The sequence below is a fragment of the Diuraphis noxia genome, unplaced genomic scaffold (genome assembly GCF_037042655.1).
Source record: "Diuraphis noxia isolate RWA-SAM2 unplaced genomic scaffold, SU_Dnox_SAM2 contig0002, whole genome shotgun sequence".
Taxonomy (NCBI): domain Eukaryota; kingdom Metazoa; phylum Arthropoda; class Insecta; order Hemiptera; family Aphididae; genus Diuraphis; species Diuraphis noxia.
The window spans coordinates 13529347-13553321 of record NW_028301712.1 but is presented as its reverse complement, the minus strand read 5'-3'; the positions used below and the strand labels follow the sequence as shown (position 1 = coordinate 13553321).

The 23975-nt window shown below is 27.0% G+C and overlaps 3 protein-coding genes across 5 annotated transcripts; 2 read left to right on the top strand and 1 right to left on the bottom strand.

Annotated features, from left to right (window-relative positions):
- The first annotated feature begins 346 nt into the window (after positions 1–346).
- On the top strand, positions 347–17362 carry LOC107162151 (uncharacterized). 2 transcript variants are annotated; one of them, XM_089219770.1, is made up of 9 exons: positions 347–562; positions 1841–2042; positions 6245–6423; positions 6486–8221; positions 8286–8359; positions 8885–8984; positions 11990–12110; positions 16565–16649; positions 17222–17362. In XM_089219770.1, exons 1-9 carry the CDS (start codon positions 532–534, stop codon positions 17280–17282), a joined length of 2589 nt encoding a protein of 862 aa, XP_089075896.1. In that variant the 5' UTR covers positions 347–531; the 3' UTR covers positions 17283–17362. The 2 variants fall into 2 exon arrangements, 1 of the variants encoding a protein (XP_089075896.1); XR_016190306.1 differs by lacking the exons at positions 16565–16649; positions 17222–17362 and having other exon boundaries at positions 8300–8359; positions 11990–12029.
- Positions 17363–18079: 717 nt separating this feature from the next.
- Positions 18080–19704, bottom strand: RagA-B (Ras-related GTP binding A/B). Its single transcript, XM_015508937.2, has one exon. The coding sequence runs from the start codon at positions 19363–19365 to the stop codon at positions 18439–18441; it is 927 nt and encodes a 308-aa protein (XP_015364423.1). The 5' UTR covers positions 19366–19704; the 3' UTR covers positions 18080–18438.
- A 115-nt stretch (positions 19705–19819) lies between these two features.
- Positions 19820–23297, top strand: ND-B16.6 (NADH dehydrogenase (ubiquinone) B16.6 subunit). Of its 2 annotated transcripts, none has more exons than XM_015508940.2 (5): positions 19820–19989; positions 20054–20176; positions 21446–21596; positions 21683–21894; positions 23172–23297. In XM_015508940.2, the coding sequence occupies exons 2-4, from the start codon at positions 20080–20082 to the stop codon at positions 21888–21890; spliced, it is 456 nt and encodes a 151-aa protein (XP_015364426.1). In that variant the 5' UTR covers positions 19820–19989; positions 20054–20079; the 3' UTR covers positions 21891–21894; positions 23172–23297. The 2 variants fall into 2 exon arrangements, with proteins under 2 accessions (XP_015364426.1, XP_015364427.1); XM_015508941.2 differs by having other exon boundaries at positions 19823–19989; positions 20072–20176.
- The last annotated feature ends 678 nt before the right edge of the window (positions 23298–23975 follow it).

The window sequence follows — 23975 nt, the reverse complement described above, 5'->3', positions numbered from 1 at the left end:
GGACCAACTGTCCAATTACAGTGTTTTTTTGGTGGGGATCAATTGTCCGTATACCGGTTGTGATAACATTAACGATAATAATTTTTAATTTTTAATTATTATTTAAATTATTTATCGAATATTTTGGTTTCTAAATTACAATAATTACAGTTATTGCAGTGATATTTGTATTATGGTTATAACAGATACAAAGATAATTTATTTATTATTTTTTAATTTAGTTTATATTATTATCTTCATTGTGATTCAGATCACGGCCAATCGCGTTTATCAGTGTTATCACTGTATCAATATAATATTATTTTGACGCTGAAATGTCGAATGGAATATTGGATGCATCCCGAAATTTCCTATGCCCTAACTACAGAAATTGAGAAATTTATAATATTATTGTAGGGTTTTCTACGTCTTAAGAGTTGATTTTTTTGGATGTTTGATTTCTGCATCTTCGTTTTCTGTATTGACTTTCACATATTTTAAATTACAACCTTATATAGTTCAACATATTTGTTACTTGTTAGTTATAAAATAATGGCAGCAGATAACTATAAATTTGCAGAAGGTAAGTTAATGAAAATATAAATTGATGTAACTAGTAAAGATGATTTGTACTTACAGTGAAAGAAATAATAATCATTAGAAAAAAAAACAATGCATCTTATGTTACACTTTAGGTGGCTACATTATATATTATTATTGTTTAGGTGCATGCCTGTAAATATAAATTATTAAATTTTAAAAGCAATCCCTGTATATATCATCATTGAGAGATGAATCAGTTTTTTCTACTCTGTATGTAGATCACTTTTTCCCAATAGTGTATAGTGCACCCTATAGAAGTGTGTTGCGGGGTAGGTCTAAGGATGTTGTAAAAGTCTTATGTTAAACCAGTAAAAATTAATGTTTTATAATTGATTTTTAAACAATCTTTTAACATTGTTCACATATGTAGAATATGTGAATTATCATATTGAATCTTATTATTAAATGCACTACAATTGGGCCAGTGTTGTGAATTATAATTAAAACAATTTGTTTTGTATTAGTATTTCCTGTAAGTGTTATTTTATATGTACACTTGAGTCGTACATTGGTAATTCAATTTTTCAATTTTTCTTTTCAAAGTTATAACAAGTATACTGAAATGATTTGAGTCGAATGCGTCAAATATAAAATAGCGACCGATGTAATAATTATTATTTATTTCATATTATTATACATAGATGTATTTACCAAGGAATATATATTGTAATATGATTTTGATTATATCACTATCAATATTTTTGTCAGTTTACCGACATAATTTTGTGGGTTGTGTGGTATGAAATACTATGAAATGTGTAATTGTGTAATTATGACAATAAAAGTTGTTAAATACTAACGGAGGACTTAAACGTGGCCAATATGAAATGTGTAAATGTGTAATTGTGACAGTAAAAGTTGTTAAATACTAACAGAGGACTTAAAAGTGGCCAATACTTTTATTTGTATATGCTAGGTTTAAGAACTGATTAAAAAGTAACTGATGTATTGACATGAGCCATAAAATAAATTATCAACTGTGCAAAAGTATATTATGAAATATGCACTGCCTCCTTATAAACTGTAGGCATAACATCAATAGGTACTAATAAATTATAATTAAATATAGTTTATATATATTTTAATTTTTAAATGTATTAAATCATTTATTAAGTTTTCAAGATGTTACAGGCTTTAGTAGTAGAAGAATGACATATAATATGATATTATATACCAATTATTTTAAATTAAAATTGTTTTGTTTTAGTTAGAGTAAATAATTGTCATTACATTTTAGTAAATATTTATTTTTTAATAGGTGATAGTTTGTTATGTTATCATGGACCAATGCTGTATGAAGCAAAATGTTTAATAAGAAGGAAGGCAAATGATGGTAAAGCACAATATTTTATTCATTACAAAGGCTGGAATAGTAAATGGGAAGAATGGGTAGAAGATAATCGAGTATTATCTATTAATGCTGCCAACATGAACAAAATGGCATCATTAAAAGAAATACAGTAAGAAATTAATTATTAATGTATTCTATGTTTTGTATAAGCCCTAGTTTTATTTTTGGTAAAGCAGAAAACATAATGTTTTTATGTTTGTCATTCACAAGCCAAGACACATTTTATGGAATATTTTAACAACACCTACTGACACATACCTAATAATATAAATTATTATTATAATAACAAAAGTGATTTTAAATAAATATTATAACATTCTTAATAGACTGTAGGTATATATATTTTTTTCCGTTTAAACAGATAGCAGAGGAGGATCACTGTAGGTATATTTAAATTGCCCAAACATACTTTCCTGTTGAGGACTGAATGGTTTCAACAAAATTACAATATGTGCATTAAACAAAAAATGAATTAATAAATTGGTAACATAAAAGCTATGAATTAAATAACATCATATATGTTTATCATAAATATGGCTCAGAAGTTGATGTGTTTTCCATTTTTTTTAGGAAATTCATAGACTATGCTTTCTTAGCTGAATATATTTTTCAATAGCATGCCAATGTTATGAAATAACCATCTTGTATTTTCCATTTTCTGGCTCTGTTTTCATTGTTATCATTATATTATTTTACATTATTTTCGTCTATTTTGTTATATTTTTGTTTTTAAACAGTGATTATGTAAACAAAGGAAATAATTATTAATTACAAACTAAAATATTACTTGTGGCGGGCCAGCAACTGCGACCGGCCGCTATGCTGCCGTGTACACAAATTATTCATATTAAGAGGACGCTACACCCGCATATGTTGTCTCCGTCTTACAAGTACGTAACATAGCAAATTTTATGCTCAGCAGATCACGTTTAGCTCCGTTAGTTTAAAATTTGGAGTAAATTGACCTCTTACAAAAATTAAAGGTAACATTATTATCGAGGGTATCTCGTAGGTTTTTTATTATATTTTAATTTTAAAGTGAGTTATGAGTATTTTAAGATATACAAACAATTTACAATTTTAAAATACACATGAGACAAAATTAAAATATAATAAAAAGCCTACGAGATGCCCTCGATAATAATGTTACCTTTAATTTTGTAAGAAGTCAATTTACTCTAAATTTTAACCTAATGGAGCTAAACGTGATCTGCTGAGCATAAAATTTGCTACAATGCTACCTATGTTACGCATTTGTAAGATGAAGACAACATAGCGGGTGTAGCGTCCTCTACAAAGAACGCCACACCCGCATGTGTTGTCCCTGTTTTACAAACGCGTAACATAGCAAATTGTATGGTAATCTATTCCAATTTAGCTCCATTAGTTGAACATTTATAGTGAATTGACCTCTTACAAAAATTATAGGTAAAATTAGTATCTATGTTTATTATATTTTAATTTTAAAGCGAGTTATGAGTATTTTAAGATATACAAACAATTTTAAAAATATTCATAACTCACTTTAAAATATAAATATAATAAAAAGCCTCCGTTATATTTTGTGGAGGATTTATACCGGCGAACACATTTTTATACATTGTGCAATTCGGTCAGTTTGAGTGTGACTTTCATAAGTCTGACAGGCCGTAGCTCGCATTGTAATCATTAACATTTGAACATTTTTAACCTGTTCATAACTTGCTTAAAAATAATAATACCAATAAAATCTTTCAAGATTACATTTATAATTGTATTGCTTTTAAATTTACTCTAGTTGTAGGAATTACATAGTAATACGTATAACCGTGAACGTGAAATTTGCTTTGTTGTTCGTTTGTAAGATTGAGACAAAAAATGTCTGCGTGGTATCTTATTAACAATAAATTAGTTAGAACGCAATACACAGTTGGTTTATACAGTACTTACGATAACTGTGTATCAATATAGCTCTAGCGATGTCATTAGTAGATATAGAAAGGAGACCCTTGTAATATAAACATTTGCCATTTAAATTTAAACAGATATCAATTTCAGGCGCTTATCGGCGTATCTATGAACTTTTTATGATGGGCGGAGGTGGTTCAAAAAATTTAAACTTACTACTCTTTATTATTTGTAAAAATATAACATATTATGTTGAAACAATTAAATTAATCTATTTGTTTTGTTCAAACAAAAAAAAATTATTAAACTTTATTAATAAGATATATAATAATATAATAAATATTTTTATATCCAAATTCCAAAATTAAATAGTTATTACCTAATTACATTACTACTCAATTTTTATTTTTTATTTTGCCAAATCATCCAACAGTTCTTCTAAATTAACTTCAATTACATTTTGAATATTCAGCTGAACTAATCCATTTAAACGGCTGTCTGTCGTATGGTATTTTTTAGATATGTTTTTAATAATTATTATTATCATAACAAATACAAATCATGATAATTGATATATATTAACACTGTCATCATATTTCCATATTCTACAGTATTATGATCATAAAAAAAATTAAAAATCTAAATCTAAATGTTATAAGTGTTTTATGAAATTAAAATACTATTAACACTGACTGTACACTTCATAAAATTTCACAATATTAATATAATTGCACAATTACATTTAAAAGTTTTAATTTTAAAATTAAAAAAAAACATTTATATTATTATTATCTTTAATGAAAACTTATTGTTTTTAAATATTTGAATACATTTTGGTGATTTTTATAATCATTATAGCTCTAAATAGTTAATTTAATTAAAATACACTAAATTAAATTAGGTGCTCTAAGAATTCCTACATTATCGCAGTATTATTTATAAATTTAGCAACATGTACCCGCAATTGTGTAATTTTGGGGGGCCATAGATAAACTATAACCATTCGCAATCGTGTTTAAAAATATCACCCCGATAAGGACCGTCCACAGTTGTGCATCACTATTTTAATGGTCACGATGTCGAATATGACCTTTCTTGCAATCGTTTTTGTAATGGGTAAAATTGCCACGATATTTAAAAGTTTGTAGACATTTAGATAGTAATCTTCATCATAATTTTTTAGTAATTTTGATAAATTAGATGGAATATACTATATAGAGAAATTTAGTAAAGAAGCTCATGATATTCTATGTTCTGCAATAACTACTAATGCATAAAGTAATGGTAATCATCGTGAATATTTTTGTACTAAATCTGATTTGTCATTTTCAGATGTATACTGAATATTTTTCTATTTAATTGAAAACAAATAATTGAATTTTTAAAACTTTTTAACGAAGATTTTTATTTAATGAACGATCACTTAACATTATTATAAAATTATCTAAATATGGAATGAATATTATCACTTGGTAATATTTCTCAAGCGTGGTTACCGGAGTATTATATCCCGAACTTATTTACCACCACGATGAAGCAAAGAAATATTTATATTGGAATTCATACAAAATATTTCCGCTCTTTCAAATATTTATTAAAATTCTTTTACAATATTTTTTCTCATTTCTTTTAAAACATAGAATTATCAGCCATGTTAATGACAAAAACATAAATCAAATTCCGTAACATGCAAAAGTTTGCTTAGCGGTAAACCAACAACAAATTCTGTTGATATTATGTATAATGTAATCTGGATTTACAAGTTATTACTAACAAAATGCAATTGCTTTGCTGATGAAAATGTATTTTATAGGAACCATTTTTAGAACGGGTTCCTAAATGCGTTTTTAATATTGATGCCCAATATCCATATTGTGGAATTTGTATCTTCTTTTCATTTGATGTTCAGAGTTGGAGGATACAGAGTGTTTTCTATTGTAAGGCTTTATAGTGGTTGTTTGTTTTCATAGCTCAAAACCTGCTAGGTTCAAAAATGCCATAAGTTTTGGTTTTTATGTATTACTTTCCTTAGATTTCTACCACCGGTCGTGACTTTGTCATCAAAAAAATTGTTTAATAAGATCTAAACTCCTACCGGGTAGATGTATGGTTCATCCAATGCTAATTGTTTTTAGAAATGTAAGGCATTATGTGGTGAGGTGATCAATCTATATGTCACAATTGTAAGACTGTAGCTCTGTATAAAAGTTGATGGATCATATCTTCATACAGTTTCTTGAAACTGCTAATCTTCTGTATGAATCATTGACCATGAATTGAACGTAAAATACTGACTGATAATAATGATATTAAATCGGAATAAATTAGTAGATAATAAATAAATTTGATAACATTTTAGGTGGGCTTTATAAATGGTTGTAATCCAAACACTATGAGTTATTAAAAATTTTGGTTTTTGCATAGTTCAAATACAAGAAAGAGTGGAGGAAAACGTTCTATCAGTACAGTTAAAGAAAAAACCACACGCAATGTTGTAACACCTCCAATCAAAGGGAAAAAACGGAAATATTCAGAAATTTCGTCAGCATTAAATCAAAGTGTGAATGTTCCGTCTCCATCAGATCCAAAACAAAAAAAACGAGGTAATTTTTTTTTAATTATGTATTTTGTTCTTAGCGTTTATAAGAATTGTTTTTCTTAAAAGGTCGTCCTCTAAAAATCATAACTTCTAAAATTGAAGAATCTGAAGAAACAAAATCAGTTGATAAAACTATAGTAACTGAGAATGATGTAATAACAGAGTCACTTGAATCAATTGAAGAAAACAAAACGATTGACAAAATTAATAAACAAGATATTACTAAAAAACAAGATAATACTAAAAAACAAGATACTACTAAAAAGCAAGACACTGTTTTAATATTAGACACTCCCAAAAAATATAATACTACAAAAAAAGAAAACGCTCTCAAAAAAGACAATAATCCCATAAAAGAAGACACGATTAACAAAGATGCTACACCTAAAAAAGAGGATACTTCCAAAAGAAATGACGCTCCTAAAAAAGAGGACACACCCAAAAAAAAAGACGCTCTCAAAGAAGAAATTCCTAAAAAAGTAGGGGTAATTAAATCAATGAACGAAGCAACTGAAAAAATTTTAGATACTAATAATGTGGAAGTTAACAAAAATATTGAAGCTACTAAAGAAAAGAAAGAAAGAACTAAAACTGCTGATGAAGAAATTAAAGTACACGTGGAAGTCGAAAATGCTACTGAAGAACTTGAAAAAACTAAAACTGTTGAAGTACGTGAGGGATCTAAAGCCATTGAAGAAACTGAAACAATCAATGAAGTTGAAAACACTATTGAAAAATTTAATACTACAAAAATAGAAAACGCTTTCAAAAAAGATGATCATCCTATAAATGAAGACACTCTTAACAAAGATGCTAGACCTAAAAGAGAAGATACTCTTAAAAAAGAAGACACTCCTAAAAAAGAACTCGTTCTCAATGAAGAAGACCTCCAAGCCATCCTTGAAATAATTGGGGTAATTCAATCAAAGAACGAAGCAACTGAAGAAATTTTAGATACTAACAAAGTGAAAGTAAACAAAAATATTGAAGCTACTAATGAAAAGATGGAAACCACTAATACTGCCGATGAAGGTATTAAAGAACATGCAAAAGTTGAAAATTCTACTGAACAACTTGAAAAAACTAAAACTGTTAAATCATGCGATGGTTCTAAAGACATTGAAGAAACTGAAACAGTCAAAGAAGTTGAAGGATCTGAAACAGTTGAAAGAAATGAAGACATTGAAGAAACTGAAACAATCAAAGGAGTTGAAGGATCTGAAAAAGATGAAAAAAATGAAGACGTTGAAGAATCTGAAACTGAAAATGTTGAATCCATTGAAGTTTCTGAAGCTGAAGATCATGAAGCTCGAGATCTTGATGCTGAAGACCTTGAAGTTGAAGACCCTGAAGGTGAAGATCTTGAAGCTGAAGATCTTGAAGCTGAAGAACTTGAAGCTGAAGAACTTGAAGGTGAAGATTTTGAAGGTGAAGATTTTGAAGCTGAAGATCTTGAAGCTGAAGAACTTGAAGCTGAAGAACTTGAAGGTGAAGATTTTGAAGGTGAAGATTTTGACGCATATGATGGAAATCAAGAATATGAAGAAACTGATGTAGATGAAGAAACTGGATCGGATGATTCCTCATATGATGGTGAAGAATGTAGAGAAGTTATGAGAAAGCTAATTGAAATTCATATGAAGATGGACAAAGCTAGAGAAGAAGCTGAAATGGCAGCCAGTATTGAAGGAACAGATGTTACATTTACTGTCCCAGCACCAGTTATACCAGAAATCAATATACCAGATATCATAAGAAACAGAATTGCTTTTGATTTTCATATGGTTATGCACAATAAACGAGTATGTAACAATTTATAAGAGTATAGATTAAATAATTTTATTTTACTGGTTTGTTTCATTTTAGTTTGTAAAATTTAGAAAAGACCTCACTGTCAATCGTCTGATACAAGATTTTGAAAATTCAGATACAGAAGCAAAGTAACTATACTATGAAATCTTTCAGTTCTTTAAATATTATACAGGGTGTAACAGATAGAACTGACTTTTAGAATAACTATTGTTCTAATTAATATTTTTTTTGTTTATTATTAAGAGACCCTAGCGCTACACGTACAATATAAAAAAAATTTCATTTTTATAATAGTACAAATAAAAAAATTTAAATTTGATTAAATTTTTGTTGGTAAAATTCAAAATAGCCAATTTGTAAATTTAATTAAAATTAATATTTTGATGGTAAAAATATTTATCTAAATCAATTAGTTTATTTTTTAGAATTTTTTAAAATATCAATATTTTTTTGCATAAATTACTTTGAAGCGTTATAACTTCTTTCAAATATTATTTTCAATATTATTTCTGAAATGAGTATATTTCTTAAATTACTTATTAATTATATAATTTTCACAATTTTTGATGTACGTTTAATTAGCATAATTTTTTTTTTTTTTAGTCAGTTCTATTTGATACACCTTGTATTATAATTTTTTTATTTTGTTTTAGTAATTCGTCCATTGGTTTAACGATCATACAGTACTTTAATACTTTTATACATCATCGTTTATTGTATCCACCAGAAAAAATACAACATTTGGATGATAAGGTAATAAAAAATGCAAATTAACATACATTTAAAATTTCAATATTATTTACTGGGCTTACTAGCCAAATTTTCTCCCTGTATATTTCCATTCCCACTAATCGGTGCTGTATAAATAGTGGCTCATAGAAGCCCATTGTAAATACATTGCATCGCTGTGTTCGTTTTATAGTCTATACATTATATTTTATGTCGTGTTTTTTATTATGAACATAAAAAATGTGCCTAAATACTTGTCAAAATATTTATAAGCTACATATAATTATAAGTATTTATAATGTAAATCATTGCTACCTCTAAGTATCCACAAATGTCAAAAATTTCAAATGGCATTCGACGATTGTAGCCGACTGGTATGGTTCGATATATATTAGAGGGGGAACGATGTGCAGCGACCACAGATAGATACTAATACGACAGATTATATAAAATTTTTATATAATAATAGTTTTATATAATCTTTGCTAATACTAGATAGTAGATAGCCATCTTCTCATTATCAGTGAAATAGGCCACCATATACAAAGAATACTACTCGATAAACAAATTTTATCAGATACATAGTCTAATTTATAACTTATTAGACAACGAAAATATGAAATGTTGTTTAAATAAAATAATTATCGTTGGTAAATTAAATTATAACTTAGGCTTGAACTAATATATTTCATTTAACCTAACTTAATAATGCTTTCTTATTATGTATTTTTTAAGATATTTCCTTAGCTTGTAATTCATGAAATATTACAATATAGTTATATCCCTAATTGATGTGTATTCGTATATGTACATACTAAATCGGTAATATTAAGAAATAGTTCTGTCGAATAATATAGAACATATTATTTTATCATATAACAGAGAACCGATGTATAACAAAATGTAGGTATTTCTCATTTTTAAACAATAAAAACAAAATAATAAATCTGTAATATAATATTTTTTATATTGATAATAGTTTAATATTGATAATTTACGTTTTTTTATCGAGTTATCTTCTTTTCAATGGCGCCGCGTTTCTGCTTTTTTTGGTAGTTTATTATACACGGTATGTTCATGATATGAGATGACACTTAATATTTCTTCTGGATGACCTAGGATTGAAATGGGGTTTTCAGGAGGTAATCGGGAGGACCTATATACACATTGTCAGGCAAAATTCAAATCTGTAACTCGTTACACGCATGCGCAATGCAACTTATTGATCCATCGATTTGGAAATATTTGATTTAAATATTGTCGAACAATGATGGGCATTGTGTGCTGGTGCACCATCTTGTTAAAAATAAAGATTTTCCCGTATGGCTAATGAAATGTCTTCAAAATGTATGGTAATGTATTTACAATAAAATCTAAACACCGTCTATCTGTGAGTATTCCGTCATAAAAATAAGGACCTACAGCTTTCCATCAAATATGAAATAATCCACACCACACATTGATCCCCCAAATAGTTTGAAGGTTAGTTTCTCTAGACCAATGGGGATTTGTAGTATCCCAAAATCTATGGTTTTTTTTATTTATTATACCATTATTTGTACATTTTTACTCATCAATCCAATGAATACGATTATAAAATGAACTTTTGATATCTAACTGAACATTAAACCATGCTAAAAACTCCAATTGACGTTCAAAATCACCAATACGTAAATGTTGAACATAATCCGGTTTATACGGATGCATTTTGTATTTTTTTAAAATTGTATGTACTGCGCCGACTTATTTACCATTACTTCTCGAGATACATGTCTGATTGATGAACGTAGATTTGCACGTATGTAGGAGGCCATACCTGCAATTCAGCGTCTTCATCAAAATTATTTGGTCTAGGCTGTTTTCGTGGTCTTTCATTTCGATTACCAGGAAATTCTTCGTTTTAATTTAATCTATGTAAAAGTCTATATACATAATAATTGTAAAGTGGGTGGTACCTACCAGGATACCGATCTACATAAACTTGAATAACTTGTCGAGAACTACGGTTACATTCACCGAAAGGCGAAGATCAAGATAAGTTCAACTTTTTCAGTGTTATTCATTTTGATAAATTGTTGTAAAGCGCAAGTACAATTACGGAACAAATGTGATAGATTACTAAACCCAAAGACTTCAAGTTAAATTCATTTGAAACAAAACTTGTTTACAATGTATTATAATATAATTACAAATAATTTTTTTTTGCAGATAATAATTGATGTTGTTAAATTATGACAATAACGTATTATTATACTTGAAAATTATTGTTATAATTCAGTTATAAATTTATTATAAATGAACCAGATTAATAATAACTTACAAGGAATAGGTGAATAATCTACTCTAATGATTATAACTTGAGTAAATGACGATACGAAAATAGATAGCCCAATTATAAAATTAACATTATTAAAGTATTGTCAAAAGCAGATTATTCCTACATAAATATTAAATTTTATCATACTGTAACTTTATAACTTTATAATTCGAAAAAAACTTTGTGAACGAAAATTGTTTGAAAAAAAAATACTCTACCTGAATCCGTATAAAAAATTGGTATTACCATTTAAAAAAAAGTAAATTGTATTGCGTACCGAGAGTCACAAATTTGAATTTTTCCAGACAATGTGTATTTGAGGTACTCCCTATTACCTTCGAAAACCCTATTTCAATCCAAGGTCATCCAGAAGAAATATTAAGTATCATCTCATATCATGAACATACTGTGTATATTAAAATTCAATACTGTTGCTTATATTTTTCATATGACTTGGGTGCATGTTTTATAAAATCGAATTTTAGAATGCTGAGTTTTAGATGATCAAGTCTTAGAAAATCTATAATATTTAAATCTAGACAAGATATACGTACTTAATACCTATATAAGTGACCGGTTACCTACTTTCCCCAAATTTAATTATTAATTATTGAATTATTTGTTCTGTATCATTGCTAAAAAGCTCAATATTAGCTGGAAACGCCTGTGACCTCATATTCTATAATTATTATTTTTATGTTTATGTTTATAGGCAATTCTATTTTTGAAAAATTATGTGGATGATGGCGTAGAATTCACTTTTAGTGAAATGTTATATCCTCGAAAATTTTGGCATTTGGTGTATGGACCTTCGTATCTAATTCGATTATTTGGTTTGTATAAACATTTAATACTTTTAGTCTTACATTCAAATAAAAACCATAAGAAATATTTTTGGATTTAAATAATAGATACTAAAAATTATTAACATGATATCTACTATAAACATGCATAGGTACACAACACAATTGTATTGGTCTATTAATTATGTTCATTTTCTTTATGAAGGTTCTTACCTTCCTATATAAGTTACAACATTCACCTTGCTGTTACAAGTGTTACATATATATTTTAAAACTAACTTATATATAACCATTATCACTTTTCACCGATACTCTATACCATAATATATAAAATTGATTGTTTATAAATTCGATTGTTTTTAAACAATATTCTTGGCCAAAAACCATGAATTGATATCTGATATAACTAATAATAATTAACAATTCACTAATTACGACAATTAACAATTTATTAACTAAACAATGTACGTAGAGAACTACCTAAACTAAATAATATTAAAATTAAAATCAATAGTAAATAGTTCATACTTACAAAATATATAGGTTGACACTCCAATAACAAGTAACAATGATGATACAATTTAATACGTATACGAACAAATTTCGAAAAATTATAGAAATAGCATAGGTAGAAGATAATTTTACTATAATAGAAGATTTTAATTTGGAATGCTGTTTATCTAATCGAATTACACCATCTATCAATACGTATTATTCATTGGTTGACAACCAGAGGCGTGTCTTTTTCGTGGGGGGGGATTAATATAAAACTTCAATTATACACAAATATTAAGCAATGTTCTTTTACTAAATTTCTTAAAATTGCGGGGGGGAGGTTGAACACCCCCCTCCACAACCCCCTCTCATAGGCACGCCCTGTCAACAACGGATCATTTTTAATTATTATACTATAGCCCGTAGTACACTGATCATTTGTGTTGCAGGATGATGGGTTTTAACTGGTTAAGAGGTCGCCACACCCATATTTGTTTTCTCAGTCTTACAAACGCGTAACATAGCAAATTTACGCTCAGCAGTTCTTGTTTTACTTCATTAGCTTAAAAATTAGAGTGAATAGACGTATTAAGAACTTGATGGTAAGAACATTATCTGTGATTTGTTGGAAGCATTTTTACGATAATTCAGTTTTTAACTTAGTTATAAGCATTTTTATTTTACAATTATACGTACATAACTCTCTTAAAAACTGAATTATCGTAAAAATACTTCCAATAAAACACAAATAATGTTCTCACCATCAAGTTTCATAATAGGTCTATTCACTTTAATTTTTAAACTAACTGCTGAGCGTTAATTTGTATGGTACGGGTTTGTAAGACTGTAAAAAAATACGCGTGTGGCGTCCTCTTAAGAAAGGTGATTGCAGATGTTTCTTTTTCTTTTTATTGTTGATTGGCTAAACATAGTTTAAAGAGATCTAACAATTTTTCCTCGAGGCTCCTACAAAGAAAATCTTGCGCAAAATGAGCAATTTAACAAACGAAATTGCAGGAATGGATTAGAATAAGTGTCATAATATACATACATTCGATATATTACAGCATAATATAGGTACATTAACATTTTATACTTACTAAAATTAATACATGAAAATGTAATGATCGTTCGAAATAATAATAAAGCCACTCGCAAATACTTAAATATGTTTATATTCCCAATCTAGACAATCTAGTATAGTACACGGTATTACCTTTATATTAAAATGCATTATACCAAACAACAAAATATAAAGCAAATAGTTCAACGTATAAAAACACTTTCGTTTTTTAAACAAATTGCTTATTTACACCATTCATTACATAAATCTGAACAATACGTTTTAATTCTAAACATAATACTATACACTATTGGATTTGAACGGCAAGTATGGATCGTTAAGACAGACCGCACAGTCCAAAATCTTGATAATATAATGACGGATAGTGTGTAATAGTGAAAATGGTCCAAGCACTTGGCATGGTGATCAATACTCACGGTCACAGTGTTTTTATACGAAGTCTTTCATAATGCCTCCTAACTTGACCGATTGGGATGAAATATTTTGTATATTTGAACATTTGGTAGGTGTGAGAATAGATCGTGAAGTTTTTTTCACTCTCCTACCATCATTCGGGAAGGTGCTCATACTTGAATTTTGAGTTTCGGTAGATAGGTATTTTTGTTTATAAATGTTTGTTATTGGTTATGGGAGAAATAATTAGGAAAATGACGAAATTAACATAAATTCTGAATCATATTGAGTTGATATTTTTGACAGGCAAGGAAGTGCACGGGTATTAGCTTGTATTGTATAAGTGTATCTTTGTATAAATATAAATTATGCTTAAAATGTTTATTTACATACAACTTGTAAATTCTAATAATGTGTATTAAATAGGAAATATTACAATGTATAGAAATGTGTATAAAAGTTAATCACACATGATGTAACTTTGAACTTTTTGATAATATATTATTTTAGTATCATAAAGTAGTATGAAATTACTTTTAGATTTATTAAATCTAGTAGTCCCAATTTAAACCAGAGAACAAACAGGTACTAGTTTTTTTCAAAAAACTAATAGTATTAAAAAATATGTTAGTTCATTATATTTTTTTAAAACTAATTTAAAAAATATTCGTAAAAATAAAAATATTTTGAAGAACACGAATATAAATCGATAATAATTGTGAATAATTATAAAAGGGACGTACATATAGGCGCCAATAAGTGGGGGCAAAGTCGATTATGTTTGGTTAATTTGGTACAGCCCCCTCCCCCCCAAAAAATTGATGTCATACTTACACTACATTACAAGTGTCATTAAACTGTCCAATATAAACCCGATCTTCAGTCTTCATTCACCTATAAAACGATATTTTTAGTTGATATGGGCAGGGGATTAGTGGCGCCGAACCTATAACCCAAGAGGGGCGACCGCCCCCCCCCCCCTTTTTTTGGTGGGTGGAGTCGTAGGGGTCCGTGGATACCCCAACAAACTATTTATGAATTATGTTCTTAACTTCTAACTTCTAAGCCATTAATATATACGAGTATGGACATATGGTATTTGTATACATATGCAGCACTGTAGTAGGCCGTAAGGAATAGTGAATAGGATCATAAGGATAAACAACTAGCCTGAGTTAGTGAGTAAAGTTGGCTGACAATTGATTAATATGAAATAACTTATTAATGACATACGCACTACCTGCATTGGTATTTGGTACTAATAAATAATAATCAAATTATTTTAGTTAATTGTTAAGTTAAAAGTATTTCAGGTATGTTGACATGTAGTCATGTAGATACGTATAAAATACGTTAAACTTGTTTGGCTGTTTAAAAAAACTTGGTAAATTATAAATTAATACATTTGACTTTATATTTGTTAAGTTGAAACTAGTTGTGAACACTCATTAGGATAATAAAATGAAAATAAAAATAGAGTCAAGATAAAATATTTTGATTATTTTTCCTCCAAAATATTTGAGCTAGTTACACACTTGTGCTACTAAATATTGCAGTTAAAAAATTGTAATTTAAAGTTGTTTGAACTATGAATAGTGCTTACTATGTGTGATTGTGGTTGAAAAAGTGGCATCATGAATAATTTAAAAGTATTAGTCTACAAAGTGATTTTAGATTGCTGAATACTTGCATGGGGGGTGTGGGGTGCAAAGCCCCCCACGTTTTTATTTTGTAAACAGGGTTGGTGGTCCATACAACTTTTTACTTGCCCCCCCCCCTTTTAAAATATAGTTCTCCGCCACTGTAGGGGATGTATTACTTTTGACAAAAAAAAAATGTAGAGATAGAAAATGTTAATTATAGAATGTAGAGGGTTAACATCCCATCATTCTCATCCCCTACTTCACCACTTTATACCTCGAAAATAGAAGTGATGAGAAAAGTACCACAGACATTAATTATTCTAGAATAGCACTAGATAAACAATCGTTTTTATAAAAGGAACAAATTACTAACCAAAAATTCAACAAACATTAACATTAAAAAAAAAACACTTGTATGGAGCAGAATAGTGGATAATAATGACAAAAATATAAAAGAAGAAATATAAAAGCTTTTCAAAATACTACTAATATTGCTACTGAACTACTGAAGTAGTTTATTAAAATTTTTATAGTAATAAACTTAAACTATTTTTCATTTTTTCTGAGTAGGTAATACTTTACTTTAGTTTTCCTGATGTAGTAACCGTATTAACTAAAGTGAAAAAATTTTTACAAATAATAAATAATCCAAGTATTAAAGATGACAGCTTCTGGTTTTCTGAAGGGCTTTTCATTATCTGTATATTGTTATTTTCCATTCACTAGGTACAATAAATATTGCAGTAAATATTACATAAGTTGGTGGACTCCTGTGCAATGGTTATGCAAAAAAATAATTGATAGGTTTCTGAAATTTTTTGTACATAGTCATGTAAAATTATATAATTATATAATATGTTAATTTTCAGTTTTATTTCCTGAAATTGTGGCAAACTATTCTTATTTTGTGTCGGATACAGTTTATCTTGTTAAAAGACTTGAAACATTTATGAAGTAAGTATTTATTTAAAATTATAATAATATACTGTACAATATGAAATATGAAAAACTATGGTTTATTATTTGAACTTTTTATTCAAGAGTTTACTAAAAAAAAAAACTTACTACCACTAAGGAATTTTTACACATACATTTAAGTAATTTTCTACTAAAACAAAATATTATATTTATTTATTTATTAATTAAAACTATAACAGTAACAACAAGTATAATAAGTAATTTTGATAGTCAATAATGGTTAATGACAGGGGATTATCATCCTTAGGCAGACAATTGGAATAGTTTGACTGTGTAACGTAACTGGTGATAAGTTGAAATTTTTAAGTAAAAGGTTACTTAATAGATTTAAAATTGTTTATTTTAATTTTCAACCAGTTTGCCCGCAAGCTATTATCTAATCATATTTAAATGTTAAATTGGCTGTAATAGAGTTACCATTTTTGTTAGTAGTCAATGTTTATTCAAAATTCAGTTTATATATTGGTGGCTGTTGTTAGAGCCAGTTTAGGCAATATTTTGAAATAATTTATTGATATATATATTTTGTAAACAATTTTTGTTTTCAGGTTTGTTGCAAACAATTTTGATCAATATTTTTCAGAAAAATATATTGATTATTGTAAATGAATAATGAATCTATCATGATATTTTTGATTTATTATAATAATTATAAGTTATGGAATAAAATACATTCACATTCTTTTTTACTACTGTTTTTTTTCTTGATTTACCTATTTTAATTTTATCTTCGTAAAATATTAAACATATTTCAGCCCCTTAAAAAAAACCAATTTCATTAATAAATTATTACAGGTGATGTGCGCATGCCACTTTCTAAGTTTGGAACATGATGTTGCAGGTATTAACTAGAAGTTGAAATATTTTGTTACCTGTGGACTGTAATTTATTCCAATAATTAGCTTTGCTAAATTAGTTTATTTTGATTTAAAAATTAATTTTAATGTATTATCTAATTAATAAAAAAATCAGTAGTCAAATTATTAATTCACTTTATTAAAACCTATTTTAAATGTACTTGCATATTATGCAGATGTTGTTTTTTTACAAGGTCCAAGTATAAATTTATTTAGTCAATTCTGTGTTCTCAATAAATTTAACGACTTCTAATGTAATACAGTTATAAAACAGCATTCATAAATTATATTTTAAATGATCAATTACTATATGTTAAAAAGATTGGCTATACCGTTGATATAGGTACATTTGATTTTCATTCTTCTGAATAATATTTTATTATAGATTAGTGATATCATTCATACATATTTTTGATTTTGTAAGCAATTAACAATTATTTTAGATACAAGAAGAAGAAAAAAATTATATTTTTGTGCTGTTTAGTTAAACATATACTGAATGCACTTATAAATAGAGAAGGATGAAGGGTTGTAAAATATTAGAAAATATAAATTGTTATATTTTATTTTTTTTTTTAATTAGTTTCAATAAAAATAAATTTATGATAATTATTCAATTTAACCATGATGGAAAATATACAAATTCATATAAATCGAAGATTCAAATAAGTTGTAATATTATAACATAATAAATAGTAATTTCATTGTGTGTTTTATAAGGTGTAACAGGACTATTTAACAAAGTTTCATTACAAACATTACTATATTTGCCAAATATTACTGTTACACCTTGTAGATCACACAAACACTAGTTACACTACACTAAACTACACTAAACATACACAAATTGATATTCTTGATCAACCAAAAGACTGTTTAGTCCTCTAATTATTTGTATTCAATTGTAATTATTTGTGGTTTTGTTGAGATTGGCTTGACCGTTCTAATTTTTCAAAATGTTTCCGGGCATTTTTTATGTTTAATAAAGTAGCAGCTGAAGGAATATGTGGATCAGACATGATAACCATGATGTATGTATTTGTTGTAAATAAATCTATGAAAGCTGCAAAATTAGAATTTCTTACTTCCATGCTTTGGAATTGAGCAGCTACTTTGCTACAACTAAGTTTAAATTGTTTTATGATGTTGGAAACTTTTTCAAACCGATGAATATCACGTTGTAGATTTCGTTGACAATGTGAAATAACAAGGAAAGTTGCACGTTCAAACAATAATACTTCATCGCCGTCCATTAGATCAGCAAACAATGTCAAGCTTTGTTCAAGTTCTTTAACATTTGGTATCAATTTATACACAATTGAAGACCATGCTCTATATAATGTTTCATCCCAAATTGATGTCTTGAAACAAGAACAGTCGACTGGTTTGGACATGTTAATTATTTCATTTTCCCGGTCAGAAAATATCTTGTCACGTTGATCTTCTTGCAGCAAATCCATTTTATGAATTAGACAAAATACTTTAGCAGATGGAGAATTTTCATAAATTGCACTAAGACAAGTCTCGTAGTATCTCAAATCTCTTTTCAGTTCTTCATCACGACTCTCCACATCGAATACATAAATAAGCACTTCTACATTGCGAAAAATGTTCTCTCGTTGACTGACAAAATAGTTTTCCATGAATGCTTCCTGTCCTCCGCAATCCCATAAGTTAAGCACAAGGTTCCCAAGAAATCTAACATGGGAATGTTCAACGTCAATCGTCGCACCCAATCGACTAGTGTCTTTAGCTATGTAGTTGGCAAAAATTATTGATCTCATACTTGTTTTTCCAGAACCGCTCTTACCCATCAACAAGACCTTTTTCTTCATTTTAAAATCTTCAATACTTGCTAATGATTTTCACGAAACACAGATATTTTTTGCTGGCCGAGACGTAAGTATTATTCCTCCGACCGATTCCCCGGTCGAATGAACGTTTAAAACAAAAAATAAAAGAAATTCTGGCAGTTTCAAAGAAATTTGACAGGTAGTAGTCACTCGACTACAAACAGTTTACGATAATAATTAATAATATAATACGACTAATATACGTAATGAACTAATTAACTAAAATGTAAAGAGTTAATAATAAAAAATAATATAATTTGAATCGTTGAAAAATCAAATAAGAGTTTACTGCATACTATTTATGATAGGGTTTTGGCATCGTGTTCTGATATTAACTTATGTGATCTGTAGTATTATCACAGAATTGAATTTAATGATCTTATCAAAATTGGTATAATTTTTTTTTTTTCATAAAACATATTGCTCTAATCAGTCTAATTGTCTATTCGTATTTCGTATCCTTCGGTTTCGTGGTTTCGTCCTTCATAGTCTTTTTGGCAAAAAAAAGAAATATTATAATTCATAAATCAATAAATCATATTATTCTACCTAATAGTTCATATTGTCTCAACGAGGTCTCGACTGCCGTCCGCCTCTGTGTTGCAGGTAAAAGTATTTTTATTTTTTTTTTAAACCAACTAAATGTATTCAATAATGTTTTCTCAATTAGTATTTTGAAATAACTTAGAAGTTATCATGGCAACTGCAGAGCGTGTAAAACAGGATATGCCTCCAAAAGGTGGCTATCGGAAGATTAATTTTGCTCGAGTGTTTCCTAAACCATTTGCCAGTAGTAAGTAAATATAAATATATTATTGTTATTGTTGCAAACTTTAATGATTTTGCTATAAAATAATTTATAAGTAATATAACACAATCAATTAAAAAAATTGCTACTTTTATTTAATATAAATGGATATTAAATTGTTCCTTGTTACCAATTTTAGATTTCATTATTCTTAAATATTCTTATTCTAAAAACATTTATGAGTTAAAAAAAAAACAGTATCAACCAAACCAAACTTACTGTCTTAGGTTATTAAAACTAGGACTCGGGTGGCAGTATTGTGCTAAACAGTTCCCACCCGTTCCCGGTTTCAAGAAGGAAAAAAAAAAAAAAAGGTTATTAAAACTATATTATTCATTACTTACATGCCTATATTCTACATATCCGCCAACACAAGCATTTAATTTTTGATATGGATCTATAATAATTTATTTAACTGATTGTTTGTGTTTAATTATCAATTGATCTGATAATGTTTGTACATTTCAATGGAACAAATCAATAAGAACCTATAAAAACAATACATTGTTGGTTTTATGTTTAAAATTAGTTTTAACGTGATTTATTATCGGTTATATTGATCAAGTATTTGGTACAGAAATTTAGTTTATAGTTCTTGAAAATTACCTATATTCTACCCATTTTTTTTTCTATAATACTTACTAGTTAAATTAATCAAAATTTATTTAATTTTTTGGTCAATTTTTTAATTGCTTTGAGCTTTCTAATTAAATGCCATTTGTATTGATTATATTGTATTCAAATGCGAACCCTAATAATAATACAATTGTCATTATACAAAATAAAGATAATAGAATATATATAAGATATATATATATAAATGTAATTTTATCAGATAATATGATCTCAACCATGAATCATCTCCTAGTCTAATGTAGCTTTGCATGTAGTTCTTTCAACTGCCTTTCAGAAACTGATTGGGACGTTCTTTGACTATGTGTATTACTGATTGTTTTTCATGCTCACAAGTGCAATCTGGTTTAATCAACATTTGTGGAGCATATGCTCGTTCTATTCTTGTGTGTCCTATATAGAGTGTAATAAAATCCAATTTTTTAATTTTTTATATGTCCTTTTTTTAAGTCAAAATGTAACAATCAAATCATTAATGATTGAGCCCTCATTGGCGTTTAAATACATAAATAAATAAACAAATAATAACTAAGTATAAATGTTTTTATTTCAGGTACTTGTTTTACTTTTAATAAATATTTAAAACATTATTTTTTAATGATTTATTTATTTTAATTTTAGGTAGAGCGTTGGTTGGTACATATATAGTTTGTACTGGGGTTGGCTGGTATTTATATCTTTTAAATGACCGACTAGTTGATAAATATCAAGTTGAATCACGCAGTTCCCTTATTGCTATAACACCTCTATTAGATGCTGAAGCTGACAGAGAGTAAGTATTATATATAATATATATTTATATTTTTATATAAATATTTTTAACACTATTATTAATAATTAATATAAATGTCATTACAGGTATCTAAAACAATTAAGAAAAAATCGTGAAACTGAAGAAGAATTGATGAAAAATGTCAAAGGATGGAAAACAGGTACCTTATATGGTGAGCCTATTTACAAGACAGTTGATAAAAAAGAACTCATTGAACCAGGCTTAAATGAGTACTATGTACATGCTCCTGATAAAGTATTGTATGACCGAGTATACTGGCACAAATATCTATAAATAAGTAAGTATTATTATTATCATAAAGAGTTGTACAGTAGAATCTTGGTAAACTGTCATAATAAACCAGGGTACTGCTAGGTTAACAAAAACACCGGATTAATGAGGGTTCACATAACATGTTTTTACTTATTAAAGTTTACGTTTTTACATTAAAAAATTAATAACCTTAGTATATTTTACTAAAACATCGCAATATGTGTACATACATACTAATTTATTACATACTGTGTTAAATTAATCTTTTTATGGGACAGGCTTAAAAAAATTATCAATTTGTTTTTATTTGAAATTATTCTTTAAAATTTTTTATATTGTATTCTTCAATAGTAATTTTATGGTTATTTGCCTGATAAATATGTGTTGATATAGCTGGATTACTGGATGTGACGAATTATCGAATGACAGGATTACCGAGATTCTATTGTATTTATTAATTCACGCCAAGTGGATATTTTAATGTAAAATGTAGTTTCTAAAATATATAGCTTAATATAAACACATTTTATATAATTTATTTATATAATTTAATATAACAATTATAATAGTTTATTAATTATATTAGGTAAACAAAATGAACGTTGGAATTTAGTATTTTCATAGTTCTGATCAAATAGATTGATATAATATTAAAAGAATTAATTATTAGGGTATATAAGATTGTAAAATAATCTATGGATCTGAAATTAGATTCTTGAACTTTGATATTTACATTACCAAAGACTTGAAAGCTATCTATTGCCCTTTAAATTAATTTTTTGTGTTATTTCTATAACTTTATTACTCTATTTAGAATGGTTGTTACAATTTTATATCTTAATAAGTATTGTTTATTACACACATAAAATTTCAAATTTATTATTTCAAATTTATAAAAAATCTTCCAAATTTTGTTTTAAACTAGTAAAATAGAATAATTTTAAAACTTAATAAAATTTTAAAATTTTAAATGGCATTTTTATTTTTAAATATTTAGGATATTTATCTTGATGGTTATTTTATATAAACATAAATAGTAAATGTGGATGTACTACATGAATAGGTATGTAACTATTTATATAATATGTATACATCTTTTAAAATTGATATTTAATTTAGAATCTATACAAGTTCATACGATTTTAATTTAATAACTTGTAATTCCTTATTAATTTACTAAATTTTATCTTTAGATTTAAAATGATTTATTTTTAGTAATTTATCAAATATGAAATTTAACTTTTTAAATCTTTTATTTAATAAGTGTATTACTTAATTAATTTTTATGTTACTCTTTTACAGGCATATGTGCAATTTCTACAAGAATGAAAGTCATTCAATATATATTTGTCGTCTTACATGTGTTTAGATTCAGTAAAACAGTGTAATTTTTTTTAATAGTAACATTATAAAAAATAGAAATGCTAATTTTATTGTTTTGGTATTTTTTATTCACAGTTTAATAATTTAAAAGACCTAATAAGAAAAATTGAGGTTAAAAATTAGTGTATTTTTAAGATTATCATCCTATAAATCAATTAAAATAATAGATCATATACCTAATTGTACCTTGTAAAAAGTAAATTTGTATCATATTTCTAAAAATACATATAGATGAAGTCTTAAACAAACTTATTTGTTGTATGTATTAAAAAAAAAGATATACTTACATTCAGTATATTATACTATATTAAAACTACAGTGCTTTGTTCTAACAAATATATTTAAAGTTTTTTACAATCATTAACCTTCTATAGCTTTTTTCCTTTAAAATAGTATGTTTTGGCTGAAGACACTATTATTATTATTATTATTATCTAGATAATAATTCAATTAGTATCAATAAACACATAAGCCATAGTTATAGTAATAAAATTATTATATTATAATTCATATAAACATAATTAGTAACAATATATATTTTATATGATATTATTAGTCTGTATAACTGTATGGTTTGAAGAAAATAATTTACTCTATACCCTATACTACTTATTTTTCATGAGAAGAAGAAAAAGAAATAGGAATAAAAATTAAATACATAAAATGTTAATTCTTTGACCAAAAATAAGTTGTATGTATAAAGAGTAATGAGTACCTAATAAA

Coding starts and splice junctions, on each gene's coding strand:
- ND-B16.6 (XM_015508940.2), top strand. CDS start 20,080: ATGGCAACTGCAGAGCGTGTAAAACAGGATATGCCTCCAAAAGGTGGC. Junction 20,177..21,445: donor TCCTAAACCATTTGCCAGTA/GTAAGTAAATAT, acceptor TTTTAATTTTAG/GTAGAGCGTTGGTTGGTACA. Junction 21,597..21,682: donor GATGCTGAAGCTGACAGAGA/GTAAGTATTATA, acceptor ATGTCATTACAG/GTATCTAAAACAATTAAGAA.
- LOC107162151 (XM_089219770.1), top strand. CDS start 532: ATGGCAGCAGATAACTATAAATTTGCAGAAG. Junction 8,222..8,285: donor TGGTTATGCACAATAAACGA/GTATGTAACAAT, acceptor GTTTCATTTTAG/TTTGTAAAATTTAGAAAAGA. Junction 8,360..8,884: donor AATTCAGATACAGAAGCAAA/GTAACTATACTA, acceptor ATTTTGTTTTAG/TAATTCGTCCATTGGTTTAA.
- RagA-B (XM_015508937.2), bottom strand. CDS start 19,365: ATGAAGAAAAAGGTCTTGTTGATGGGTAAGAGCGGTTCTGGAAAAACA.